We start from the raw sequence: 27,625 nt of genomic DNA, 5'->3' as shown, positions 1-27,625 counted from the left end.
CAGAACACATCACCCAGCAGGGAGACCAGAGGATTAGGATGTGGGCAGAACACATCACCCAGCAGGGAGACCAGAGGATAAGGATGTGGGCAGAACACAGAACCCAGCAGGGAGACCAGAGGATAAGTATGTGGGCAGAACACAGAACCCAGCAGGGAGACCATAGGATAAGGATGTGGGGAGAACACAGAACCCAGCAGGGAGACCAGAGGATAAGGATGTGGATAGAACACAGCACCCAGCAGGGAGACCAGAGGATAAGGATGTGGGCAGAACACAGAACCCAGCAGGGAGACCAGAGGATAAGGATGTGGGCAGAACACAGAACCCAGCAGGGAGACCAGAGGATAAGGATGTGGGCAGAACACAGAACCCAGCAGGGAGACCAGAGGATAAGGATGTGGGCAGAACACAGAACCCAGCAGAGAGACCAGAGGATAAGGATGTGGGCAGAACACAGAACCCAGCAGGGAGACCAGAGGATAAGGATGTGGGCAGAACACAGCACCCAGCAGGGAGACCAGAGGATAAGGATGTGGATAGAACACAGCACCCAGCAGGGAGACCAGAGGATAAGGATGTGGGCAGAACACAGAACCCAGCAGAGAGACCAGACGATAAGGATGTGGGCAGAACACAGAACCCAGCAGGGAGACCAGGGGATAAGGATGTGGATAGAACACAGCACCCAGCAGGGAGACCAGAGGATAAGGATGTGGGCAGAACACAGAACCCAGCAGAGAGACCAGAGGATAAGGATGTGGGCAGAACACAGCACCCAGCAGGGAGACCAGAGGATAAGGATGTGGGCAGAACACATCACCCAGCAGGGAGACCAGAGGATAAGGATGTGGGCAGAACACAGAACCCAGCAGGGAGACCAGAGGATAAGGATGTGGGCAGAACACAGCATACAGCAGGGAGACCAGAGGATTAGGATGTGGGCAGAACACAGCATACAGCAGGGAGACCAGAGGACAAGGATGTGGGCAGAACACAGAACCCAGCAGGAAGACCAGATGATAAGGATGTGGGCAGAACACAGCATACAGCAGGGAGACCAGAGGACAAGGATGTGGGCAGAACACATCACCCAGCAGGGAGACCAGAGGATAAGGATGTGGGCAGAACACATCACCCAGCAGGGAGACCAGAGGATTAGGATGTGGGCAGAACTCATCACCCAGCAGGGAGACCAGAGGATAAGGATGTGGATAGAAAACAGCACCCAGCAGGGAGACCAGAGGATAAGTATGTGGGCAGAACACAGAACCCAGCAGGGAGACCATAGGATAAGGATGTGGGGAGAACACAGAACCCAGCAGGGAGACCAGAGGATAAGGATGTGGATAGAACACAGCACCCAGCAGGGAGACCAGAGGATAAGGATGTGGGCAGAACCCAGCAGGGAGACCATAGGATAAGGATGTGGGCAGAACACAGAACCCAGTAGGGAGACCAGAGGATAAGGATGTGGGCAGAACACAGAACCCAGCAGGGAGACCAGAGGATAAGGATGTGGGCAGAACACAGCACCCAGCAGGGAGACCAGAGGATAAGGATGTGGGCAGAACACAGAACCCAGCAGAGAGACCAGACGATAAGGATGTGGGCAGAACACAGAACCCAGCAGGGAGACCAGGGGATAAGGATGTGGATAGAACACAGCACCCAGCAGGGAGACCAGAGGATAAGGATGTGGGCAGAACACAGAACCCAGCAGAGAGACCAGAGGATAAGGATGTGGGCAGAACACAGCACCCAGCAGGGAGACCAGAGGATAAGGATATGGGCAGAACACATCACCCAGCAGGGAGACCAGAGGATAAGGATGTGGGCAGAACACAGAACCCAGCAGGGAGACCAGAGGATAAGGATGTGGGCAGAACACAGCATACAGCAGGGAGACCAGAGGATTAGGATGTGGGCAGAACACAGCATACAGCAGGGAGACCAGAGGACAAGGATGTGGGCAGAACACAGAACCCAGCAGGAAGACCAGATGATAAGGATGTGGGCAGAACACAGCATACAGCAGGGAGACCAGAGGACAAGGATGTGGGCAGAACACATCACCCAGCAGAGAGACCAGAGGATTAGGATGTGGGCAGAACACATCACCCAGCAGGGAGACCAGAGGATAAGGATGTGGGCAGAACACAGAACCCAGCAGGGAGACCAGAGGATAAGGATGTGGATAGAAAACAGCACCCAGCAGGGAGACCAGAGGATAAGTATGTGGGCAGAACACAGAACCCAGCAGGGAGACCATAGGATAAGGATGTGGGGAGAACACAGAACCCAGCAGGGAGACCAGAGGATAAGGATGTGGATAGAACACAGCACCCAGCAGGGAGACCAGAGGATAAGGATGTGGGCAGAACCCAGAACCCAGCAGGGAGACCATAGGATAAGGATGTGGGCAGAACACAGAACCCAGTAGGGAGACCAGAGGATAAGGATGTGGGCAGAACACAGAACCCAGCAGGGAGACCAGAGGATAAGGATGTGGGCAGAACACAGAACCCAGCAGGGAGACCAGAGGATAAGGATGTGGGCAGAACACAGAACCCAGCAGAGAGACCAGAGGATAAGGATGTGGGCAGAACACAGAACCCAGCAGGGAGACCAGAGGATAAGGATGTGGGCAGAACACAGAACTCAGCAGGGAGACCAAAGGATAAGGATGTGGGTAGAACACAGCACCCAGCAGGGAGACCAGAGGATAAGGATGTGGGCAGAACACAGAACCCAGCAGAGAGACTAGAGGATAAGGATGTGGGCAGAACACAGCATACAGCAGGGAGACCAGAGCGTAAGAACACAGAACCCAGCAGGAAGACCAGAGGATTAGGATGTGGGCAGAACACAGCACCCAGCAGGGAGACCAGAGGATAAGGATGTGGGCAGAACACAGAACCCAGCAGAGAGACTAGAGGATAAGGATGTGGGCAGAACACAGCATACAGCAGGGAGACCAGAGCGTAAGAACACAGAACCCAGCAGGAAGACCAGAGGATTAGGATGTGGGCAGAACACAGCACCCAGCAGGGAGACCAGAGGATAAGGATGTGGGCAGAACACAGCACCCAGCAGGGAGACCAGAGGATAAGGATGTGGGCAGAACACAGCACCCAGCAGGGAGACCAGAGGATAAGGATGTGGGCAGAACACAGAACTCAGCAGGGAGACCAGAGGACAAGGATGTGGGCAGAACACAGCACCCTGCAGGGAGACCAGAGGATAAGGATGTGGGCAGAACACAGCACCCAGCAGGGAGACCAGAGGATAAGGATGTGGGCAGAACACAGCACCCAGTTATTCCCTAGTCTATTGCCAATCATGGTGGAGGGTGATTTAATTTTGCAGATTTCCCACACATTAGTGAATTCTGCAATTCAGCCATTTCAGCTCTGCTTTGTCCCTTGTGATGGAGCATTGTACATACACCATGGGCCAGATCCACAAACGAATTACACCGGCGTATCTATTGATACGCCGCGTAATTTCAAAGTTCCCGCGTCGTATCTTTGTTTTGTATACACAAAACAAGATACGACTGAATGAGAGAGCGATCCGACTGGCGTACGTCTTAGTACGCCGTCGGATCGTAGGTGCATATTTACGCTGGCCGCTAGGTGGCGTTTCCTTTGAATTCCACTTCGAGTATGCAAATTAGCTACATACGGCGATCCACGAACGTACGTCCGGCTGGTGCATTTTTTTACGTCGTTTGCGTTTGGCTTTTTCCGGCGTATAGTTACACCTGCTATATGAGGCGTTTCCTAAGTTAAGTAGTAAAAAATAAGACAACAGTAAAGTTATCCCAATTTTTTATATTGTGAAAGATAATGTTACGCCGAGTAAATTGATACCCAACATGTCACGCTTCAAAACTGCGTCCGCTCGTGTAATGGCGACAAACTTTTACCCTTTAAAATCTCCATAGGCGACGTTTAAAAAAAATCTACAGGTTGCACGTTTTAAGTTACAGAGGAAGTCTAGAGCTAGAATTATTGCTCTCGCACTAACGATCGCGGCGATACCTCACATGTGTGGTTTGAATACCGTTTACATATGCGGGCGCTACTCACGTATGCGTTCGCTTCTGCGTGCCAGCTCGGCGGGACGGGGCGCGTTTTCTGGCTCTTAACTTTTTTACCTGGCTCCTAGATTCCAAGCAAATTTGTCAACCCCTGGAGTAAATACACAGACAGGTCATAGGATGAAGTGATGAAGTGTGGCTCGGCTGACACAGTGGAATAAGTCAGCTACGATGTAATAAGATGGCAAACAAGGGGCGGAGTCGAGTGCTGAAGGGGCGGGCACAGGGGAGGAGACAGGCTAGTACTAAGGCGCTTCCCACCTAACTCCGGTGGGTGTACAACGATGTCCTCTGCCGCCTTCTCACTGTAGCCTTACTACGGCCGAGTCCGGGGTGTACCAAGATGGCCGCGACGGAACGTCACTTCCGTCACAACATCTATCAGGTCGCTTAATCTGACGAAACACCGATCTTGACTTTCCCCTCAGTTGCTCCACTCCCAAGAGCTGGTCTCCAATATAACCGGCGGCCAGCCTAAACGGTTGACAGCCCCCTCTTTCTGCTCCTCCTTACCGGGACCTGTCACGGAGCGAGGGAGGGCGGAGCCTATAGCGGAAATCCCAGTAAAGCAACTCACTGCGCATGTGCCTACTCGCGGCCGTCTTTTACCCAGAAGTCCTTTGGGGCCGCCATAGTTGCTGAGCCGTGTGCCTCCCCGCTTTTTCTAAGCATTAGTTTGTGGGCGCCGTAGTGCGAGATTGGCCCCATTGGTGGGTTAGGGAAGCCGGCGAGAAGGTTCCTAGGAGCTCAGACATCCGGCTGGGAGAAATATGAGCTGGCGGGACGGTTCAGCTGACGGAAGACCGGCCAGGAGGGACACCCGGTCCCCGGCCAGGAGGGACACCCGGTCCCCACCCAGGAGAAATCCGTATGTACCGAGAGACAGGAGTGGTCCTGACCGTGACTTCCGCCCTTCCTCTACGGAGAACCCCAGGAGACCTTCCCAGAGGACGGATCAGAACCGACGGGACAAGGATGAGCGGATGACTCAGGATAGAACATGGAAGGACAGAGATCCCGACCGTTCCATGAGGAATGACGGGGAGAGGAACCGAAGACCCGAGACTAGGATGACCGGTGATCGGGAGAGGAACCAAAGACCCGACACCACGCCACCCAACAATCGGGAAAGGAACCGAAGACCCGACACCACGCCGCCCAACAATCGGGAGAGGGACCAAAAACGCGAGACCACGTCAAGCAACGATCGGGAAAAGGACGAAAAATCCAAGACCACGCCAAGCCAAAAACCCGACGTGCCTGAAAAACCCCAAATACCCACGCCCACGCCGAGCAATGGTCCAGAAAAGCAGAAAAAAACGGAGCCCGCGCCAAAAATTCCGGATCCCCCGCAGAGCCTTGTCCAGGGAGTGGTCCCGGAGCACATCCGAAGATCCGTGTACGTCCTGAAGGATTACCTGCCCATAAAGGAGCGGGAGCCAATCATCGGGCTGGAATACGTCATGGAGTACCGGGTCCAAATCCGAGAGGCTAGAGTGGAGATCAAGTACTTCTGTGAGCTCTGCGAGATGGACAGCGCCGTGGTCCCCATGTTGGACCATTTGTGCGGGTATAAACATCGCAAGAACTATGTGGCCAAAGAGTACCCCTTTGTTCTGAGGGCGCTTTTCAGCAGCAAGGAGGACCGGGCGCTCTTCATGAGGAGGATGGCGGTGGAGATCGAGGAGGAGGATGGCGTCAAGATGTACAAGAATGACCCCATCGTTAGAATGGTACTGTGAGCACAGCACACACACACATAAAGGGGGGTTCAGGATTCCCCAATCCAGGGGTCCTCTGTCAAAGTATATCTGATACAAAAACGTTCACCACACCTGCATGCCCCTCTCCCTGCCTGCGCTTGCAGCCACGCCCCCTTCCTGCCTACGCTTGCTGCCACGCCCCCTTTCCTGCCTACGCTTGCTGCCACGCCCCCTTTCCTGCCTGCGCTTGCAGCCACGCCCCCTTCATACCTGCGCTTGCAGCCACGCCCCCTTTCCTGCCTGCACTTGCCACCACAGCTTGCACTAACCGCCACTCACCAAAACGCCCCCCCCCCCCCTCCTCTACACTTGCGTGCTCACTTTCCACCTGCAATCGGCATGTCTACACATTCCCTTCCCTACACACCTTCCTGCACCCCTCTTACCTGCACTCACACCCTGTCTGCACATTTCGCTGCCACCTGGACTCGCCACCACACCTACAGGTCTCCCCTCCTTCCTGCACTCGCCACCAGACCTACGTGCCTCCCCTCCTTCCTGCACTCGCCACCACACCTACAGGCCTCCCCTCCTTCATGCACTCGCCACCACGCCTACGCGCCTCCCCTCCTTCCTGCACTCGCCACTACACCTACACGCCTCCCCTCCTTCATGCACTCGCCACCACACCTACAGGCCTCCCCTCCTTCATGCACTCGCCACCACGCCTACGCGCCTCCCCTCCTTCCTGCACTCGCCACCACACCTACGCGCCTCCCCTCCTTCATGCACTCGCCACTACACCTACACGCCTCCCCTCCTTCCTGCACTCGCCACCACACCTACATGCCTCCCCTCCTTCATGCACTCGCCACTACCCCTACACGCCTCCCCTCCTTCATGCACTCGCCACTACCCCTACACGCCTCCCCTCCTTCATGCACTCGCCACTACACCTACACGCCTCCCCTCCTTCATGCACTCGCCACTACCCCTACACGCCTCCCCTCCTTCATGCACTCGCCACTACACCTACACGCCTCCCCTTCTTCCTGCACTCGCCACCACACCTACGCGCCTCCCCTCCTTCATGCACTCGCCACCACACCTACACGCCTCCCCTTCTTCCTGCACTCGCCACCACACCTACGCGCCTCCCCTCCTTCCTGCACTCGCCACCACACCTACACGCCTCCCCTCCTTCCTGCACTCGCCACCACACCTACACGCCTCCCCTCCTTCCTGCACTCGCCACCACACCTACACGCCTCCCCTCCTTCCTGCACTCGCCACCACACCTACGCGCCTCCCCTCCTTCCTGCACTCGCCACCACACCTACGCGCCTCCCCTCCTTCCTGCACTCGCCACCACACCTACACGCCTCCCAAACTTCATGCACTCGCCACCACACCTACACGCCTCCCAAACTTCATGCACTCGCCACCACACCTACAGGCCTCCCCTCCTTCATGCACTCGCCACCACACCTACAGGCCTCCCCTCCTTCATGCACTCGCCACCACACCTACGCGCCTCCCCTCCTTCATGCACTCGCCACCACACCTACGCGCCTCCCCTCCTTCATGCACTCGCCACCACACCTACGCGCCTCCCCTCCTTCCTGCACTCGCCACTACACCTACGCGCCTCCCCTCCTTCATGCATTCGCCACCACACCTACACGCCTCCCCTCCTTCATGCACTCGCCACCACGCCTCCCCTCCTTCATGCACTCGCCACCACGCCTCCCCCTCCTTCATGCACTCGCCACCACGCCTCCCCCTCCTTCATGCACTCGCCACCACGCCTCCCCCTCCTTCATGCACTCGCCACCACGCCTCCCCCTCCTTCATGCACTCGCCACCACGTCTCCCCTCCTTCATGCACTCGCCACCACGCCTCCCCCTCCTTCATGCACTCGCCACCACGCCTCCCCCTCCTTCATGCACTCGCCACCACGCCTCCCCCTCCTTCATGCACTCGCCACCACGCCTCCCCCTCCTTCATGCACTCGCCACCACGCCTCCCCCTCCTTCATGCACTCGCCACCACGCCTCCCCCTCCTTCATGCACTCGCCACCACGCCTCCCCCTCCTTCATGCACTCGCCACCACGCCTCCCCCTCCTTCATGCACTCGCCACCACGCCTCCCCCTCCTTCATGCACTCGCCACCACGCCTCCCCCTCCTTCATGCACTCGCCACCACGCCTCCCCCTCCTTCATGCACTCGCCACCACGCCTCCCCCTCCTTCATGCACTCGCCACCACACCTACACACCCCCCCCTTCCTGCACTCGCCTACACTCCTCCCCCCCCCCCTCTTCCTGCACTCGCCTACACTCCTCCCCCCCCCCCCTCTTCCTGCACTCGCCACCACACCTACGCGCCCCTCCTTCCTGCACTCGCCACCACACCTGTCACTGTACTAATGACACTGACCAGAAAGGGAGTTAACTAGGGCAGTCAAGGGGTTAAATATGTGTCTAACAGTATGTAATGTATTGCTGATTTTTACGCAAGATCTCCTTGTCTCTTATCCCTGCTTTGCTGGGATGAGAAAGCGAGAGATAATTTCCCTCTGTACAAAGCGTGTGTTGCTTGTCAACACAGGGCTCTGAGCTGTGATTTGCCAAAGCTAATCAGCAGGTCCCAGCATTTGCACGCCCTAAACCTGGAAGCAGGCAGCAACGTACGGCCACCCCTCTGCAGTACATTGAGGACAATCCACAAGTGGTTAATATTAGTAGCTGGATTGATATAGAACAGCTGACATATTTGAAGCCGTGACCAAAGTAATATGTTTATGTGAATGAAGCTGCGCTGTTGTAAAACTGTAATAAAACGTGTGACACAAGTAGTAGTACTAAAACTGTGCACAAGATGGCAGTAAACCAAAATGTCAAATACAAAATTAAACCTTTCAAGGTGTAACTGGAAAAAAAGATATCCAATGCAATTTTTGTAAATTCTATCTTTTCATGTGACAACACAGTAGTGAGTGTACAGCTTGTATAACAGTGTAAATTTGCTGTCCCCTCAAAATAACAACACACAGCCATTAATGTCTAAACCACTGGCAGCAAAAGTGAGTACACCCCTAAGTGAAAATGTCCAAATTGGGCCCAAGGTGTCTATTTTGTGTGGCCACCATTATTTTCCGGCACTGCCTTAACCCTCTTGGGCATGGAGATCACCAGAGCTTCACAGGTTACCACTGGAGTCCTCTTCCCCTCCTCCATTATGACATCACAGAGCTGGTGGATGTTGGAGACCTTGCGCTCCTCCACCTCATGTTTGAGGATGTCCCACAGAGGCTCAATAGAATTCAGATCGGAGACATGCTTGGTCAGTCCATCACCTTTACCCTCAACTTCTTTAGCAAGGCAGTGGTTGTCTTGGAGGTGTGTTTGGGGTCGTTATCATGTTGGAATACTGCCCTGCGGCCCAGTCTCCGAAGAGACGGGATCATGCTCTGCTTCAGTATGTCACAGTACATGTTGGCATTCATGGTCCCCTCAATGAACTGTAGCTCCCCAGTGCCGGTGATCTGCCGATATGGTTCCTCCTTTCGATATGGTTCCCCCCCCTTGACTGCGCAGGTGCAGTCCGAGCCAACGGAAATCCCTGAACCTGAGCAGCTGTAGCAAGAGGTCCAGGGCGACGTGGAATTTGCTGTAAATGGCCAGTCGGCCTCGTGCTCGCTACACTCGCTCGGCCTCTTGGCTCTTTTTTCTAACATCCTCCAATCCACGGGGATGGTAAGGAATGAGCCTGGATGCCGCCCGAGGTTCGGAGATTTCCGTGGGCTTCGTCTGCGCAGTCAAGCAGGGAACCATATCAATACAACTAGCTCGACAAGACACCGGCAGCACTCATGCAGCCCCAGACCATGACACTCCCACCACCATGCTTGACTGTAGGAAAGACACACTTGTTTTTGTACTCCTCACCTGGTTGCCGCCACACACACTGGACACCATCTGAACCAAATAATTTTATCTTGGTCTCATCAGACCACAGGACATGGTTCCAGTAATCCATGTCCTTAGTCTGCTTGTTACCAGTAAACTGTTTGCGGGCTTTTTCGTGCATCATCTTAAGGAGAAGCCTCCTTCTGCGACAGCCATGCAGACCAATTTGATGCAGTGTGCAGCGTATGGTCTGAGCACTGACAGGCTGTGTGTTGAGTTATTTTGAGGGGACAGCAAATTTACACTGTTATACAAGCTGTACACTCACTACACAACATTGTAGGAAAGTGTAATTTCTTCAGTGTTGTCACTTTTGTGAGATACTGTAAATCTTGTGCAACAAAAAGAACAGTGATTAATCAATCAGTGCTCATCAAATAAAACATTAACATGTCAAGGCATGTAGTGAAACTATTATAAAGTCTCTAGAATAATCCCGAGATGAGGAGTGAAAGATGGTGCTCCAATCTGAACCGTGCAAACTATGAAGAAAGTGACCGGTAAGATTGGAGCACCATCTTTCACTCCTCATCTCGGGATTATTCTAGAGACTTTAAATTTAGTTTCACTACATGCATTGACATGTTAAAGCGGAATTCCACCGAAAAATGGAACTTCCGCTTTTTGGATCCCGCCCACCCGCCGGTGTCACATTTGCCACCTTTCAGGGGGGGAAGGGGGAGCAGATACCTGTCTAATGCAGGTATTTTGCTCCCACTTCTGGGCATAGGTAGCCGTGGTCGTCTACACCACATCTGGAACCTCCTCTGCCCCCCCCCCGGCTGTCTTCTGGGAGACACACAGGTCCCAGAAGGCAGCAAGGACCAGTGGGATCTCGCAGCGTGACTCGTGCAGTAGAGAACCAGGCTGTGAAGCTGCAAGGTTTCTCTTCCTGATTCCCTTACTAAAGATGGCGGCGCCTCCACCCGAGAGACAGATCGGCTTTTGGTGCCGACATCGCGGGCGCCCTGAACAGGTAAGTGTCCGTATTTTAAAAGTCAGCAGCTGCAGTATTTTGTAGCTGCTGACTTTTAAATAAAATAAATAATTTGGTGGAACTCCGCTTTAATGTTTTTCTTTTTTGGAGCACTGTTTTTTTTTTTTGTTTTTGCATAAGATTTGCATTGGATACCTATTTTTTTTTTTTTCAGTTTCACCTTGGAAGTTTTTTTTTTTTTTGTACTTGACGTTTTGGTTTTACTGCCATCTTGTGCACAGTTTTGGTACTACTACTTGTGTCACCCAGGTTTTATTATTGTTTTACAACAGCGCAGCTCTATTCACATAAACATATTCGTATTCATGTAGCAACATTTTTTTATATATATATATGTGTGTGTGTGTGTGTGTGTGTGTGTGTGTAATATATATATATATATATATATATATATATATATATATATATATATATATATATATATATATATATATATATATATATATATATATATATATATATATATATATATAAAATTTTTTTTTTTTTTTTTTTTTTTAAAGAAAATTAAAAGGAAAAAAAAAAAGAAAAATATATATATATTAAAAGAAAAAAATATATATACATACATACATACATACACACACATTATATATATATATATATATATATATATATATATATATATATATATATATATATATATATAGTTGATTTCACAAAAAAATGAATATTTCTGATCTACATTACAGGTACCAATGATGAATGTGAAGTCAACAGAAGCTAAAAAATCCAAGCGGAAAACAAGGTGGGATCCTGAAGGAGAAAGACAAAAGAAAATGAAGCAAGTTCTGAAAATTCTGGACTCGTTTGTGATTGGGGATGAAGATGAAGCGGCTACAGTCACAAGGCTCCTGCAGAAGGTGACCTCTGTAGTGAAGTTTCACACGGACAAGATAAAAGAACAATCTCTTTTCCCGGTGAAAGTGGCCAGGGCACAGAATGTGGCCACGACATTTGTGAAGAATGCGATTAGAGCGCGCCTGGCAGAGCAGAATATATTCCCACTGTTAGAATTAGGAAACATCAGTCTCCATACCTTAGGTCGTCCGTTTCACCCAGACGATCTGAAACCAATGAGGACTCTCAATGCTACTTTAGCACAAAGGCTACAAGGACCCCCACTTATCAAAGCAAAGCCTAATCCTCAAATGCCCTTGCCACAAGCTAACACAGATGTAGAGATTGATGAAACCGATGAGGATATCGAGTTTTTTAAGCAATTAGTAGCATTGCTTGAGCTGCTTCCAGAGGATCCCACAACAACAACAACCACAACCAGTTCAAAGATGGATTCAGAAATACTCCTGTTGCAATCGTTTTTGCGAGATAACGCAAATCTAGAAAATGCACCAGCCAACCAGTTAATGCAAGCTGTCCCTTTGACGCAGAATCTGGCAAGTATGGGAAATGTTACTCCGTTTCAGCAGTTGAATATAGCGGCAGCTACAAATCCTGCAGCCGTGGCTCAGTTCACTCCAAATGTATTAATGCCAATGGCCCCCGTGGTACAAAATCCAACCCTTGTGGAAAATGCACAGGCAGATCAGAATTTACTACTGCAAATGGTAGAATTACTTCAAGGCAAAAATCCGATCGTGAATACATCTTTGCTCGAAAACCAGAACCTTCAAAAGCGAGAATGTATTGAGACGGTCAATCGTTCAGCGGTGATGGTGGAGCCGACTGCTCATCGGCCCCCGTTTATGGATACGCTTGTTACCACGTCCAGAGGCAACGAAGGGTTTGGCTTTGAGCGACCGATGGCAGGAAAATTTGAGAATACTAATAAAAGGCAGTATGATGACTCTGACAAGTCTGCGGGCTACAGGTCAAATGAACCTAAACGTAATTTGTTTGCAGATATGAGTAGCAACACCGGTGTGCGCAAAAGAAAGTGGGATGTGCCCTTTTTTATTCCTAAGAAAGGTGAAAATCGAGCAGAGCAAGCCCCCTTTACTAGGGTCTCTCTGCCGCCTCCCAACATTCAAAGATTAGAAAATGAAAGGTTGCAAGGTATCGGTTATGAACGTGACTTAAGACCAGACTACAGATCACATGAAGCCAGGCCTAATTTCGGCGGACTTGGTTCAAGGCCATTAGATGATCCTGCGTGGGCAGGAAGGGAGCGTGACATGCCTTTTGGAAAGCGCGCTAAACTGGACAGTGGTTTTGCAACAACACGGAACGCAGACTGGGGGGGGCGCTATCCTGAGGAACGTGGCTCCATAGATACTGGGGCACCGAATCTGTCGGCAGATCTCTTGAAAATGATTCGAGGAAAAGATTTGTATACAGTATCCGCCATTCTCAGTGGATACACAAAGTGATCCTTATAACTAAACACATTAGAAATAGATTTTCCAGGAAACATAAACCGCAGACGCTCAACCATGTTTGTGATCCTGATTTCTATAACTTAGGGATTTTTTGTATGTGTTTGTCTGTTTTAAGGGACAAGTAAAAGAAAGAGAATTTTTTTTTTTTTTGTAAATAAAAAATAACAAAATATCAGACACAAAAAAATGCCGAAAAATTATTTCTGTGCAATTGCAGATCCATTTTTTTTCTTAAGTACTTCCAAATAATTAAAACTGAAGTTTAATCCGCTTTTATTTTGCCTTCCCTGGTTTCTTCTCTTCCTCATCTCATCAACATGCTAATCCACATTTTTGAATAGACTTCCATTTACATTACACCCCTTATAAAAAATACCATTACTGGAACGTTTTGCATCTCTATGCAGGCAGATCATGGCTGGTGGGAGGGGTGTCGGGATACAGTACAGTTAAACCTTGGATTACGAGCATACTCCTGGAACAGATTATGCTCGTAATCCGAAGTACTCGCATATCAAAGCGAGTTTTCCCATTGAAGTCAATAGAGACGAAAATAATTTGTTCCGCATTGACTTCAATGTGTTGCAATACCAAATGCGGCCAGAGGTGGCCTGAGCGCCTTCAAGGCCCGAGGACACTTTAGCTCAGGGGTGCCCAACCAGTGGCCCGCGGAGCCCTCTGATGTGGCCCGCGACCTTCTGCTCTGGGATGGCTGGTTGGCAAGCCCAGATCGCCGATCCATCATCCCAGAGCATCAGTGTTGTGAATGAAGCCGGTAGTAGAGAAAGCAAGCGATATAGCACCCCCTCCTGTCACAGGCGGAGTAAGGTTACTCGGCTGCTTTCATACTGATCAGCAGGTGCACCTCCTATCCGATCCGCTAAAAAAACAAACAGAAGAGGATCCATCCCCTTCCGCTGTGGTGGATCGGATCGAAAGGCCCATAGAGTAGAGTGGGCTGTGTCTGTGTCTGCTCTCCATATGCAGTGTAGGCACAGACCTGTCATTCGCCCGCTTCACTCATTGTGGCCCATGACCGGTTACCAAGTCACTGAAGTGGCCCTCGCTCTTCAAAAGGTTGGGCATCCCTGCTTTAGCTTGTTTCTTGTGCCCCCGTACCTACCTCAGGCCAAATGAGGTACTGCAGGCCAATGTTTGGCTTTTCTCGGCTCATGCGCCCCCGTACCGCAGGCCAAATGAGGTACTGCAGGCAAATGTTTGGCTTTTCTCGGCTCATGCGCCCCCGTACCTCAGGCCAAATGAGGTACTGCAGGCCTATTTAGCTTGAATTCTGCTCAACTTGCGAGTCAACACTGGCAAACCAAGTTAGAATTAAAAAAAAAAAAAGTTGCTCGCAAATCAAGGCGCTCTCAAACCAAGTTAAACTTAACCAAGGTTCCACTGTATATAGCTTCCTGAAAACATCACACCTTGCCTCAGTTCTTCTCTTAAAGCATTCCAGTCATTTTTCTGTTTATTAAAAGTCAGCAGCTACACTTTTTCAATAAACACACACTGTTCAGCAATGCGGCCACCCAAAGCCTCGGTTCTCTCCCAGGGCCAGGCATCACTAGTGTGGGCATCCAATTGTGACAGCTTGTGGCTTCACAACCAGGTGCACATGCGCATCCTGATTGGGTGAGCAATCTTCTGGGACCCGTGACTTGTCCCAGAAGATTGCAGGGGGGGAAAGGAGGAGTCGCCTAGGCGGCGCAAGCAAGCTGGGTAAATCCAGTGTTAATTTTGGCAGCAAATTAAAATTTAGTTTTAGTCTTAGGACTAAAATGGACTTTTGGTTTTCTGCAATTGTTTTAGTCGTATTTTGTCAACTAAATCTCCAGTTTAGTTGACTAAAAGTAATTTTGGTTGTCTAAAATCGAATGGGTGTATTTAAATTGTAATGCATTAGTTAACATTTCTCCAAAATTTCCAAACTCATTATATACTGCTGGAGTGAAAAGTCTAATATGTTATTATTTATGGTATTGAGGTATGAACAGTGTTCATCTTTAAGTCAAATTTCAATTTAGTTTTAGTCTTTTGACTAAAATGGCATTTAAGTTTTAGTCATCTTGTACAGGGTGGCCCAGATCGTCCTCTTCTGGGGTCGCCCGGCAGTGCAGTTGTGCTAGGTACCTGTCAAAACTAGGTCTACAGTCCCCCACCCCAAAACAAATGACATGCCAAATGTTTACACACAGCTCTCCCCTTTTTTAGCTCCGGGGACCGATCGCGGGACTCCGGCGGAGATCGGATACCGCGGTCACGAAGCTTCGGACCGGGGCGTGCGCCGCGACCCACGGCTGGGCACTTAAAGAGGACGTACAGGTACGTGCTTGTGCCCAGCCGTGCCATTCTGTCGACCGTATATGTGCAGGAGGCGGTCCTTAAGTGGTTAAAGCAAAAGTTCACATTTTGGGTGGAACTCCGCTTTAAGAGCCCTCAGTCATTATATACAATGGGATGGCCCTTGGGAGGAGTTATGCAGATTAAAATGTGTTGATGGGTGAATGTCTGGAGGAGTTTCCTACCCTTGTTTCCCCCGAAGGTAAGCCCTACCCCTGAGAACAAGAGCTATTTTCAAAAATGGCAGTAATATACGCTCTTCCTCGGAAATAAGCCCTAGTTAAAGTGATTGTAAAAACATGTAATCTGTTTTGTAAAAGGATGATAGTGCATTGTGTCCCCTTGTGTAACTTTATGGTGGAAAATACCTTGTTTATAGCACTTCTGGGCGCCCACGTGACCCATTGGAGAGCTTCTTTCAGCTGATGTCAAAGGCCCCTCCCTCTGCAGTGCTTGAAGCTGGGAAAAAGAGCTCAAGGGGGGGTCACGTGAGCTGTAAATAAGAATTTTTCCACAATAAAGTTACAAAAGGAGACACACTGCACATTATATAATCTTTTTACATAATGGATTACCGTAAATACTCGAGTATAAGCCGAGTTTTTCAGCACATTTTTTAAAAAAATTCTGAAAATGCCCCCCTCGGCTTATACTCGAGTCACCTTTTTGCGCCTCATCTCCCGGATTTGGGGACCCGGTAACGACCAGCTCCTGGATCCTTCCTCTACAAGTGCGCAAAGTTTGTTTGGGGGATCACCGATTTTTCAAAGCCGGGCACCCCTTCATAGACTCCCATGTTGAACGTCAGTCTAGTCATGGACACAGTGAGAGGCATGCAGGTGGACACCCTAGGCCAGTGATGGCGAACCTTGGCACCCCAGATGTTTTGGAACTACATTTCCCATGATGCTCAGCTACACTGCAGAGTGCATGAGCATCATGGGAAATGTAGTTCCAAAACATCTGGGGTGCCAAGGTTCGCCATCACTGCCCTAGGCTTATACTCAAGTCAATACGTTTTCCCAGTTCTTTTTGTGGTAAAATTAGGTGCCTCGGCTTATATTCGGGTCAGCTTATACTCGAGTATATACAGTACATAATTTTACAATGGCTTTCACCAAGGTTTATTTTTGGGATCACAGAATGTCATAATGCTGACAAATGGAGAGGGGGGGAGAGAAGACGGGACACAGGAGCTTTAAAAAAAAAATGTATTGTTTTTATTAGCAGAAAATAGAAAGGGGTGAATGACACAGTACAAGCACTGTGCTGTCTATCATGCTTTCAGGATATTATATATATATTTTTGGGGTACAACCACTTTAAGATCGTCATGACTGTATTTGAATAAATGTGGATTATTGTACATACTGTAAGTAAATAAGACATACCCTGAAAATAAGCCCTAGTGTGTGTTTTTTTTTTTTAGCCAAAATTAATATAAGACTCAGATTTTTGGGGAAACACGGTAGGTAGACTTTGTGTTGTAGACTATCATAGGTAACCCCAAAAGTCATGCTGAGCCTCCAAGTTTGACAGAACTGAAATCCAATGAATGAAAGGGGCAGGTCAGAACCAATAAGGCTTGGGGGGGGGGGTGGCTAGATAAACCAGGGTTCTTCCAGGGGTTGCTAGCGGTTCCTTCAGCAAGAAGCAATTTGTGCCGTACAGATAAGTTCCCACTAAAGCCTTGTACACACAATCGGATTTTCCAATGGGAAAAGTGTGATGACAGGCTGTTGTCAGAAAATCCGACCGTTTGTATGCTCCATCGGTCAATTTTCGGAATTTCCGACAAATGTGGGATAGCATGCCTTAAAATTTCCCGACAGCAAATGTGTGTTTTTGGATTATCCAATCTTGTGTACAAAAGTTTGTCGGAAAAAATTCCAAAGTACAAACACGAATGCTCGGAAGCAATGCTCACCATAAGACAACGTTAGCAGAAGTTGCCCAAAGGGTGGCGCTAAAGAGCCGAAAAAAACACGTCGTTTCGTATTTGTTGGCCAACAATTCTTTGCCGTTTGTATGCAGGGTAAGTTCATGGCCAACGCCCTTCGGACAAAAGTCCTACACTTTGTCCGATGGAAATCCGATCGTCTGTATGAGGCTTAACACCAATGATCTTTATAGCTGTCTGTAAAAGGGGATTCTTACCACAAATATAAGGAGCGTTCTTCCCACTGACCATTACACTCATAAACATTGAGCTGTAAGTACAGTAATTGTTAGCGGAGGTTCGCTAAGATCAGAAAGTTACCGTGTTTCCCCGAAAATAAGCCTGGGTCTTATATTAATTTTGGCACCCAAAAACACACTAGGGCTTATTTTCGGGGTAGGGCTTGCCATTTAATCCTCAGTGTGAAGAGAGTAAAAATGCTTACAAATTGCTAGAATCCTCACCACCACAGTACAATGTAATGTAAAAAGTATGTGTGTCTGCAATCTGTGCTGTGCCACATACCTTCCTATAGTGCAGTTCGGAGCTTCCGTGACCCCCCCCCTGATCGTCTTCCCTGGCACAAGCATTGCAGAGGTAGGGGGCCAAGATCCCCGATGAGAAGAGGAGAGCTGCGGGGATGAACTGAGCGCGGCTCTGCGCTTTCCGATGGTCCTCTTGTGCTCTCTTACCCACTCCAAGCTTTACAGAGGGAGGGGGGCCAGAGATCCCCCGCTGACAGTTGGCAGAAGCGAGCCGCTTTCCGATGGCCCGCATTAAATCTCTTACCTGCTCCAAGCCTTACAGAGGGGGGGGGGGGGCTGAAATCCCCCGCTGACAGCAGGGAGAAGAGGCGAGCTGCAGGAGGTCAGCTGAGCGGCGTTCTACGGAAAGAAGGCATCTCACTTAACTATACCACAGAAACACACCCTCCACACAAAACACCACAATACAGAGGATTCCAGCAGTCCACAATCACTTCAAACTAGGGCTTATTTTCGGGGTAGGGCTTATATTGCATCCCTTCCTGAAAATTGGGGTAGGTCTTATTTTCGGGGAAACGCGGTATTTCTGGGGTTTAAGAATGATAGGCTGGATTAGATGATACTGGGAATTCTCCAGCCAAGAAATGAAGTGAGACCTATGTATCTGAGTGAATGCAGCTTCTAAAACACACTGGGCTTCATTCACAAAGCGGCATCTTACCATATACGAGTATGCAGTAAGATACTGCACTCAACATGGGGACAAGGACCTCTTTCCCACAGCCCTGGCTAGTGGTTGTCGGTGTCTGTGAGCCGGGGACTTATCGGAATCTGGAAGGGCCCCCAGATCCCGCACCCAACACATAGTAGACCTACTTATTCACCACAAAAGTATAGTGTAAAAAAAGGCAGATTTTGACAAGTCCTTTACAAAAAAAAATGTCCCTTGGATGCATCGTCAATCGCGATGCCGCCAGACTCTGAAAAAAAACTCTGCTCCCAATGAAGGCTCCCACCAAAAATAACTGAGGGGTGGAGCCACCTAGTGACATCACTGGGTGGCACCACCCCCTTGTGACTTTACTATCCCAGCATGCCGCTTGCTTGTTCCTCCCCCTTTCCTGACCTGCCGGGTTGCATGCTCGGACAAGGGTCTGGTATTGATTTTAGGGGGGACCCCGCACCATTTCCTTTTTTCATTTTGGCATGTGGGTTCCCCTCAAAATCCATACCAGACCCTAAGGGCCTGGTATGAATTGGGGGAGGGAACCCACGCGTTTTTTTTAATTGCTGTCAATTCCTTTTTTTTACATTGAGCTGTTAGCAGGGAACCCCGCTGATGATTTATCGGTTGTTAAGGATGTGGCGGCCGCCCACTTCTTAACAACCATGTTGTTTACTGGTTGTTAAGGACACCAGTGGCAGTCCACTCCTTAACAACCAGTACACATTCCATAAATACCACATGGCTCGATCACACTGTGCCCATCAATTTTAGCCACTGTGCCATTAAACGCAGCAACTGTGCCTATCAAACTCTGCCAATGTGCCCATCAAATGCAGCCACTGTGCCCATCAAATGCAGCAACTGTGCCATTAATTGCAGCCACTGTGCCAATCAAATGCTGCCACTGTGCCATCAAATGCCAACACTGAGCCATCAAATGCAGCCACTGTGCCCATCGAATGCTGCCACTGTGCCTATCGAATGCTGCCACTGTGCCATCAAATGCCGCCACTGTGCCCATCAAATGCCGCCACTGTACCCCATCAAATGCCGCCACTGTACCCCATCAAATGCCGCCACTGTGCCCATCAAAAGTTGCCACTGTGACGCGCCTGCTCACTATCTGCCCGGCACTTACCGTATCTTGGTGGCGGGTCAAGCAGCAGGTGACAGAGGCGAGCTGTGGGATCTTGTAGCGGGTCAGGCAGTGGCTCCTGTGTCCTCCATGCATCTCCTTTCCTCCTCCTGATAGGCATCCAATCGCAGCTCCTGTCCTTTTAGCCAGGTGTCGGAGGCAGTCATGGATAGATTCATGCAATGCATAAATCTATCCATCTAGAGGGGGTGGCTGGAAAGAGGGGGCGATGCCCTTAATAGACATACCGCCACTGCATGCTTATAAACCTTGCATTCTCATTTATTGAGATCTGTGCTCTAATTCGGGGCTTGACAAATTTGCTTGGAATCTGGGAGTCAGCTAAAAAAGTTAGGAGCCAGGGACGCGCCCCGTCCTGCCAAGCTCGCGCGCAGAAGCGAGCGCATACGTGAGTAGCGCCCACATATGAAAAGCATATTTCAAACCACACATGTGAGGTATCGCCACGATTGGTAGAGCAATAATTCTAGCCCTAGACCTCCTCTGTAACTCAAAACATGCAACCTGTAGAACGTCGCCTATGGAGATTTCAAAAGGTAAAAGTTTGTCGGCTTTCCACGAGAGGGCGCAATTTTGAAGCGTGACATGTTGGGTATCAATTTACTCGGCGTAACATTATCTTTCACAATATAAAAAAATATTGGGCTAACTTTACTGTTGTCTTATTTTTTAATTAAAAAAAGTGTAATTTTTTTCCCAAAAAAGTGCGCTTGTAAGACCGCTGCGCAAATACGGTGTGACAGAAAGTATTGCAGCAACCACCATTTTATTCTGTAGGGCAGTGGTCATCAACCCTGGCCCTAACAGGCCAGGTTGGCAAGATAACTGAAATACATTACAGGTGATATAATTTGCTGCTCAGTGATTGCAGTATTCTAGTCTGCATCTCCCCAAGGTAATACATAAAACCTGGCCTGTTATAGGGCCCTGAGGACAGGGTTGATGACCCCTGCTCTAGGGTGTTAGAATAAAAAATATATATAATGTTTGGGGGTTATAATTAGAGGGAAGGAGATGGCAGTGAAAACAGACAGAGGAAGCTCCATTAGCATTGCTGGTTGTCTTGTCATACCAATGGCCACCACAAGATGGCAGCAGATCACAGAAGAAAGCAAAAGGCTGCAAAGCCGTGGCCTCAATTACCGGGCGGGGGGTCTCCTTGCGCCTCGCAAGGAGACAGGATACCTTGACTGGCCTGCACAGAGTCCTGACCTCAACCCGATAGAACACCTTTGAGATAATTTAGAGCAGAGGCTGCAAGCCAGGCCTTCTCATCCACATCAGTGCCTGACCTCACAGAAGTGTTTCTGGAAGAATGGTCAAACATTCCCATAGACACACTCCTAAACCTTGTGGACAGCCTTCCCAGAAGAGTTGAAGCTGTTATAGCCGCAAAGGGTGGGCCAACTCAATATTGAACCCTACGGACTAAGACTGGGATGCCATTAAAGTTCATGTGCGTGTAAAGGCAGGCGTCTAAGTACTTTTGTTAACATAGTGTATATATATATATATTTATGGTTGAAGCCCTCTGACCGAGATGGGAGTGAACAACGAACTTTGCCATAGGATTATGTAACATGAAATGGACCTGAAGTGTGCCCTGGCCTGCTGGTCGGTATACCAAATAAGGGGGCATACCCAAGATAAGTAATAGATGTTTATAAAGAGAAATTAATTTGGGAAATGCTCTGAAAAAGGGGATGGGAGGGTGGGTATCGCGCACCGGAACCGACAAAGACCATGGATGAGTGTGCTGCTTAAAGTGGATGTAACTCCACTCTCATCCTTTCTAAACTACTGCCATAGTGCTGATCTATAAGGATATAGATGCCTCCTGCATGTATCCTCACCTGTCACATGTTTCCCCTCTGTCTGTTATAAGAACTGAAAAACTGCAGATTCTGTGGGTGGGTCTGTTGTCTGGAGCTCGGTGGGTGGAGTCGTGATGTCTCCCTGCCCTCCTCTACACTCCCCTTGTCAACATGCATTTTCTCCTGTGTATTTCTTACACTAAATTCTGCTATGATCACTAACATCCAGTCAAAATCCAGAAAAGTAACCACATGACTTAAGGAGAGGGGGTGGGAATTAAAAAAATAATGCCGGTCTCAGGCTAGTGCATGAGATATGTAAATAACCTGTCACTCACAGCAAGGGGGAAAAACAGACAACGTTTTCTCCTGCTTGTCTGTTTATCTCACTGAAAAAAGAAAAGAGGATTGCTCAGAGCTGGATTTACTCTTTGTTGCAAGACTGGGCACAGATGATAGGAAATCTTATACTCTACATTAGAGCTGCACGATTAATCGCGGAGAGAATCGCGATCTCGATTCTCCCCGCCCGCGATCTCCCCGTGGGATGACCCGCGATTCTTCTGTGTTCACCGCTGGTTCCTCGTAACCAGCGTGGAACGCAAATGCCACCGATATCGAAACCAACGTCAGCAGCCTGCGCCGCTGGATAGACGCCTGAGCTTCTCTCACAACAGTAGTTTTGTATCCATGCGCCACCCAGTGGTTGCCGGCGGTACTGCTTCTGATGTATTAAACCTTCTCACAGTTCTGTACAACTGTGTGTATCCATGCGCCACCCAATGGTTGCTGGCAGTACTGCTTCTGATGTATAAAAAAAGAGACCAGTGATATGTCTATAATGTTAAAGATCATATAACTCCTATGAAAAAATCTGAATCAAAGTTTGATTCTGCTTTTTTCATAGGAGTTATATGATCTTTAACATTATAGACATATCACTGGTCTCTTTTTTTATATATTCATATTTTCAGATAAATCACAGGTTTATTTATTATTTTTTTTGGGGGGGGGGGACTGGCATTACATTTTTGAGAATCGTGAGAGAATCGTGATCTTTTGTCTAAGCAAAAGAATCGTGATTCTCATTTTGACCAGAATCGTGCAGCCCTACTCTACATTGTGACAGCAAATGTTGGGTTTACATCCACTTTAAATACCCCCCGGGCTCCTCCCATAAATTCAGGCCATCATATATATATATATATACACACGTGATTCTGCACTTCCGCCTTGGGAGCGTGCATGCCGCGAGCGGGCCACTTCTGCTATGATTAATTACAGCAGAAGCCGATCTGCGGGTGCCGGGCACTGGATGTCCGCCGGCACCAACCGATCGCATGTAACAAACACAGAATGGAGATCTGCCTATGTAAACAAGGCTGATATCCGTTCTGACCGGGGAGAAGAGATGAATTTTGTGTCTCTGCAAAAGTAGGGAATACAATTTATTTCTTCCCCTAGTAAAAACAGCACACACAGTACACACACACACTGGCTAGGCACACATTTAACCCTTTGATCCCCCTAGATCAGTGATGGTGAACCTTGGCACCCCAGATGTTTTGGAACTACATTTCCCATGATGCTCCACTATACTGCGGAGTGCCTGAGCATCATGGGAAATGTAGTTCCAAAACATCTGGAGTGCCCAGGTTCACCATCACTGCCCTAGATGTTTAACCCCCTTCCCAGCCAGAGTCATTAGTACAGTGACAGTGCATATTTATAGCACTGATCACTGTATTAGTGTCACTGGTCCCACTATAGGTCACTGATCACCGCCATTACTAGTATAAAAAAATTAAATAAAAAAATTCCATAAATATATCCCATAGCTTGAAGACGCTACATACACTTATTGGGATTTCTTTACCAAAAATATGTAGCAGACTACATACTGGCCTGAATTTATGAGGAAATTTGATTTGTTTTTGTGTTTTTATTGTATATGTTTTACAGCAGCAAGTAAAAAAAAAAATGTTTTTAATTTGTTAATTTTTTAATTTGTCTGTTTTTTTTACATGAAAAGTAAAAAAAAAACGCAGAGGTGATCAAATGGCAACATAAGAAAGCTTTATTTGTAGGAAAAAATTACATAAATAATTTTTTGGGCACATTATTGCATGACGGTGCAATTGTCAGTTAAGTACTTCAGACCCGGGCCATTGTAAAAAGACGGCCACAAGGTGGCTCTACAATGTCGGGAGGCCGTCTTTTTACGGCCTCGGGTCCTCCGGCCACTGGGGGGTGCGCGCGCGTACCTGGCGCATCACTGAGATGCCGATGCGCGTGCCTGGCGGCCGTGATGTCCGCCAGGTACCCGCGATCGGCAGTGACAGAGCAGGGATGTGGATCTCTATGTGTAAACACAGAGCTCCACGTCCTGTCAGGGAGACCTTGTACATAGGGACACACCATCGGTCACCTCCCCCAGTCAGTCCCCTCCCCCCACAGTAAGAATCACTCCCAGGGAACACATGTAACCCCTTTCTAGCCCCCTAGTGGTTAACCCCTTCCTTGCCAGTCACTTTTATACAGTAATCAGTGCATAGTTATAGCACTGTTCGCTGTATAAATGTGAATGGTCCCAAAAATGTGTTAAAAGTGTCCGATGTGTCTGCCGCAATATCGCAGTCCTGACAAAAATCACAGATAACCGTGATTACTAGTAAAAAAAAATACTATAACTTTTGTGCCAACCAATCATTATACGCTTATTGCGTTTTTTTTTATTTTTTTTTACCAAAACTATGTAGAAGAATACGTATTGACCTAAACTGAGAAATATATTTTTTTATTTTTAAATTGGGATATTTATTATAGCAATAAGTAAAAAATATTGTTTTTTTTTTTTTCAAAATTGTCGCTCTTTTTTTGTTTATAGCGCAAAAAATAAAAACCGCAGAGGTGATCAAATACCACCAAAAGAAAGCTCTATTTGTGGGGAAAAAAGAACGTCAATTTTGTTTGGGAGCCACGTCGCACGACCGCGCAATTGTCATTTAAAGCGTGACAGTGCCGAAAGCTGAAATTTCGCCTTGGCAAGAAGGGGGTATATGTGCCCAGTAAGCAAGTGGTTAAAGCAATGTAGTGCCATATCGCAAGAAAGTGCTTCATCTGCTTTCTAAACAGGAAACTAGATTGCTGCGCACAAACATGCGTGCCTTTAAATGGGAACTCTGTAAACAGAAACTCACACAATACAATCAATTTCACAATTTTTTTTTTTTTTTTAAACATTATGTCCCATGAGAAGCCCCTGATTGGTTGCTGGCACGCGGTCGGATGCCCGCCTTTTCCTTTCACCCATTTATGCTGCAAGCAGTGAGAGGAACATGGAAGCCACAGGCGTCAGCTTGAACTTCCCCTAACATCTTAACCCCTGCCTGCGGCCTATGACTGTTTGACCTTTCTCCCTGAACACATTTCAAAGCCACAAAGGCACTATATGCACCCAGCCAATAGAGATTGGGGTACCAAGTATACCACATCCACAAGCACCCCTCTGCCCAAGGTTTTACTTACCTTCTCATAAAAAGAAATTAGGTTTGTCTGACAACTTCTGGCTGTTGCTTTAAAATATTTTTTTCCAGCAAAACCCATCTAAGTGGTTTTTTTTTAAAACTGTATAGCGACATAGCAGGTGACGCTGGGTAGAGGGGAAGGAGCAAGGCAGAAAGCGACACGTATGACCAGGGCCGCTGCTACCACTAGGCAAACTAGGCAGCCGCTTAGGGCGCACTGCTGCCTAGGGCACCCAGCCACTGGTGTTCCTACTCTCTTCTCTCTGCAGCAAGCAGCCGAGTCTCAGCACCAGCAGGCATCTGCCGCTCCGTTCGCACATAGTGTCAGAGGCACAGTGGCAGCAGAGGACTGTGTCTGTGTCCCGACTTCCGAACAAATGGAAGCAAGCAAACATTCATTGATGGGCGCTGGTAGGCTGCATTTGATGGGCGCTGGTGAGGCTGCATTTGATGGGCGCTGGTGAGGCTGCATTTGATGGGCGCTGGTGAGGCTGCATTTGATGGGCGCTGGTGAGGCTGCATTTGATGGGTGCTGGTGAGGCTGCATTTGATGGGTGCTGGTGAGGCAGCATTTGATTGACGCTGGTGAGGAGGCATTGATTGACGCTGGTGAGGCTTCATTGATGGGCGCCGGTAGGGTACATTGATGGGTGCTGTTGAGGCTGCATTTGATGGCTGCAGGTAGGCTGCATTTATGGGCGCTGGTGAGGCTGCATTTGATGGGGGCTGGTGAGGCTGCATTTGATGGGGGCTGGTGAGGCTGCATTTGATGGGGGCTGGTGAGGCTGCATTTGATGGGGGCTGGTGAGGCTGCATTTGATGGGGGCTGGTGAGGCTGCATTTGATGGGGGCTGGTGAGGCTGCATTTGATGGGCACTGGTGAGGCTGCATTTGATGGGCACTGGTGAGGCTGCATTTGATGGGTGCTGGTGAGGCTGCATTTGATGGGCTCTTGTGAGGCTGCATTTGAGGGGTGCTAGTGAGGCTGCATTTGATGAGTACTTCATCAAAAACGGTGGGGTATACATGCGCAGGGCAAAAAGGGTGGGGTCAGGGGTGGAGCCAATGGGCAGGCGGCAAAATGAGGTTTCACCTAGGGTGTTAAAAATCCTTGCACCAGCCCTGCGTATGACGTCACTTCCATGGTCCTTCTCTGTGTCCCCGGCCAGCATGACCAGAAAAGAATCAAATGCAATGCAGGGCCAAACTTTCGGCTGAGTCCAGACTCTTGGAACCTAGGACCTGGATACAATTTTGGGTTCTTTCCGCAGTGCTCCAACTGTAGGGCTTCTCTCCATAGCTCCTGGTGTATGACATCCGTCCACAACAGTGCGTCCTGTACAGAACCAAGTCCGCCAGACTGGGTGAGCTCTCACTGCATCCATCGCTGCCACTTCCATCACTTTGGGGAATAGCTCCACTCTTCAGTGGTTTCCCAAGATGTGTCCCAGTGGTAGTTTGGAACTGCTCCATAAAGAAGTGATTAGTTGTTACCGTATTTATCGCGGTATAACGCGCTCCCGCGTATACCGCGCACCCCTAAAGTGACCCCCAATCCTGTGGAAAAAAAGTTATTTTTGTACTTACAGTTTTGGTGTCTTGCGCGGCTTCGGGTGTCCTTCTGCGGCTTCGGGTGTCCTTCTGCGGCGGGTCCGGTGTCCTCTTCGGCGGGTCCGGTGTCCTCTTCGGCGGGTCCGGCGTCCTTCTGCGGCGTCCTCGCGTCCTCCCCGCTTGTTTCCCGCGCCGAGTTTTGAATACTGCGCCAGCATATACCGAGCGCAGTACACTCGGGCAGGCTCGGCAACTGTCGCGCTCACGTCCTGTACGTCCAGGACGTGACCGCGGAAGAAGCCGAGACTGGCCGACTATACCCGAGTGTACTGCGCTCGGTATATGTCGGCGCAGTATTCAAAACTCGGCGCGGGAAAGCGGGTATCGGCGTATATCGCGCACCCACGATTTTGCCCTGATTTTCAGGGCAAAAAAGTGCGCGATATACACAGATAAATACGGTAATTAGCAGATTGCTTATGTTGGCTGTTCCTTTAATGTGCTAATTGTCCATAAAGTTCTTGGGTGCAATATACAGCTGTAATACTGGGTTCCAGAGACCAGAGTGGAGGAAGCTGTATCTTGGTGGAAGCACCCACACTGGGTGCCAGGCGTTCCATCACATTTGGTGGCAGCGGTGGGATCTGATTCCTCCCTATGGAGCAGTTCCAAACTACCACTGGGCAGGGCTGTCTTAATGGGAGGGCACACCTGGGCACTGCCCAGGGGTCCCAGTTGCATGGGGGGGCCCCGTCACTTTCCCCAAAGCAGCTGGTCCTTCAGCCCAAGCTGCCCTGAAATTGGGGGCCCCATGATGACACTGAGAGTGATGGATACAGAGGGGAGGCAGGCTGGCAGCGGTGCACCTTGCTGTGCAGAATGATACCTATTATTTCACAGCTAGCAGGAAGGGGCAGGGCTGAAGCGCCAGTGATGCTCTGACCCAGCCCCATACAGCTTGAA

At 49.1% G+C, this 27,625-nt stretch overlaps 2 protein-coding genes across 2 annotated transcripts in view; one reads left to right on the top strand and one right to left on the bottom strand.

The window, feature by feature from the left end:
* LOC120933327 (E3 ubiquitin/ISG15 ligase TRIM25-like) overlaps positions 1 to 4,704 on the bottom strand; it is a 31,472-nt gene extending 26,768 nt beyond the window's left edge. The window contains exon 1 of the mRNA XM_040346481.1: positions 4,619 to 4,704. Coding sequence (XP_040202415.1) covers positions 4,619 to 4,689 — 71 coding nt within the window. The 5' untranslated portion in view covers positions 4,690 to 4,704. The remainder of the gene's footprint in view (positions 1 to 4,618) is intronic.
* On the top strand, positions 4,536 to 13,393 carry LOC120933326. Its single transcript, XM_040346480.1, has 2 exons — positions 4,536 to 5,838; positions 11,471 to 13,393. Exons 1-2 carry the CDS (start codon positions 4,876 to 4,878, stop codon positions 13,106 to 13,108), a joined length of 2,601 nt encoding a protein of 866 aa, XP_040202414.1. The 5' UTR covers positions 4,536 to 4,875; the 3' UTR covers positions 13,109 to 13,393.
* The last annotated feature ends 14,232 nt before the right edge of the window (positions 13,394 to 27,625 follow it).

Source organism: Rana temporaria, chromosome 3 (assembly GCF_905171775.1).
Source record: "Rana temporaria chromosome 3, aRanTem1.1, whole genome shotgun sequence".
Classification (NCBI taxonomy): domain Eukaryota; kingdom Metazoa; phylum Chordata; class Amphibia; order Anura; family Ranidae; genus Rana; species Rana temporaria.
Note: the sequence above shows the minus strand (reverse complement) of the source record. Positions and strands in the feature narration are given on the sequence as shown.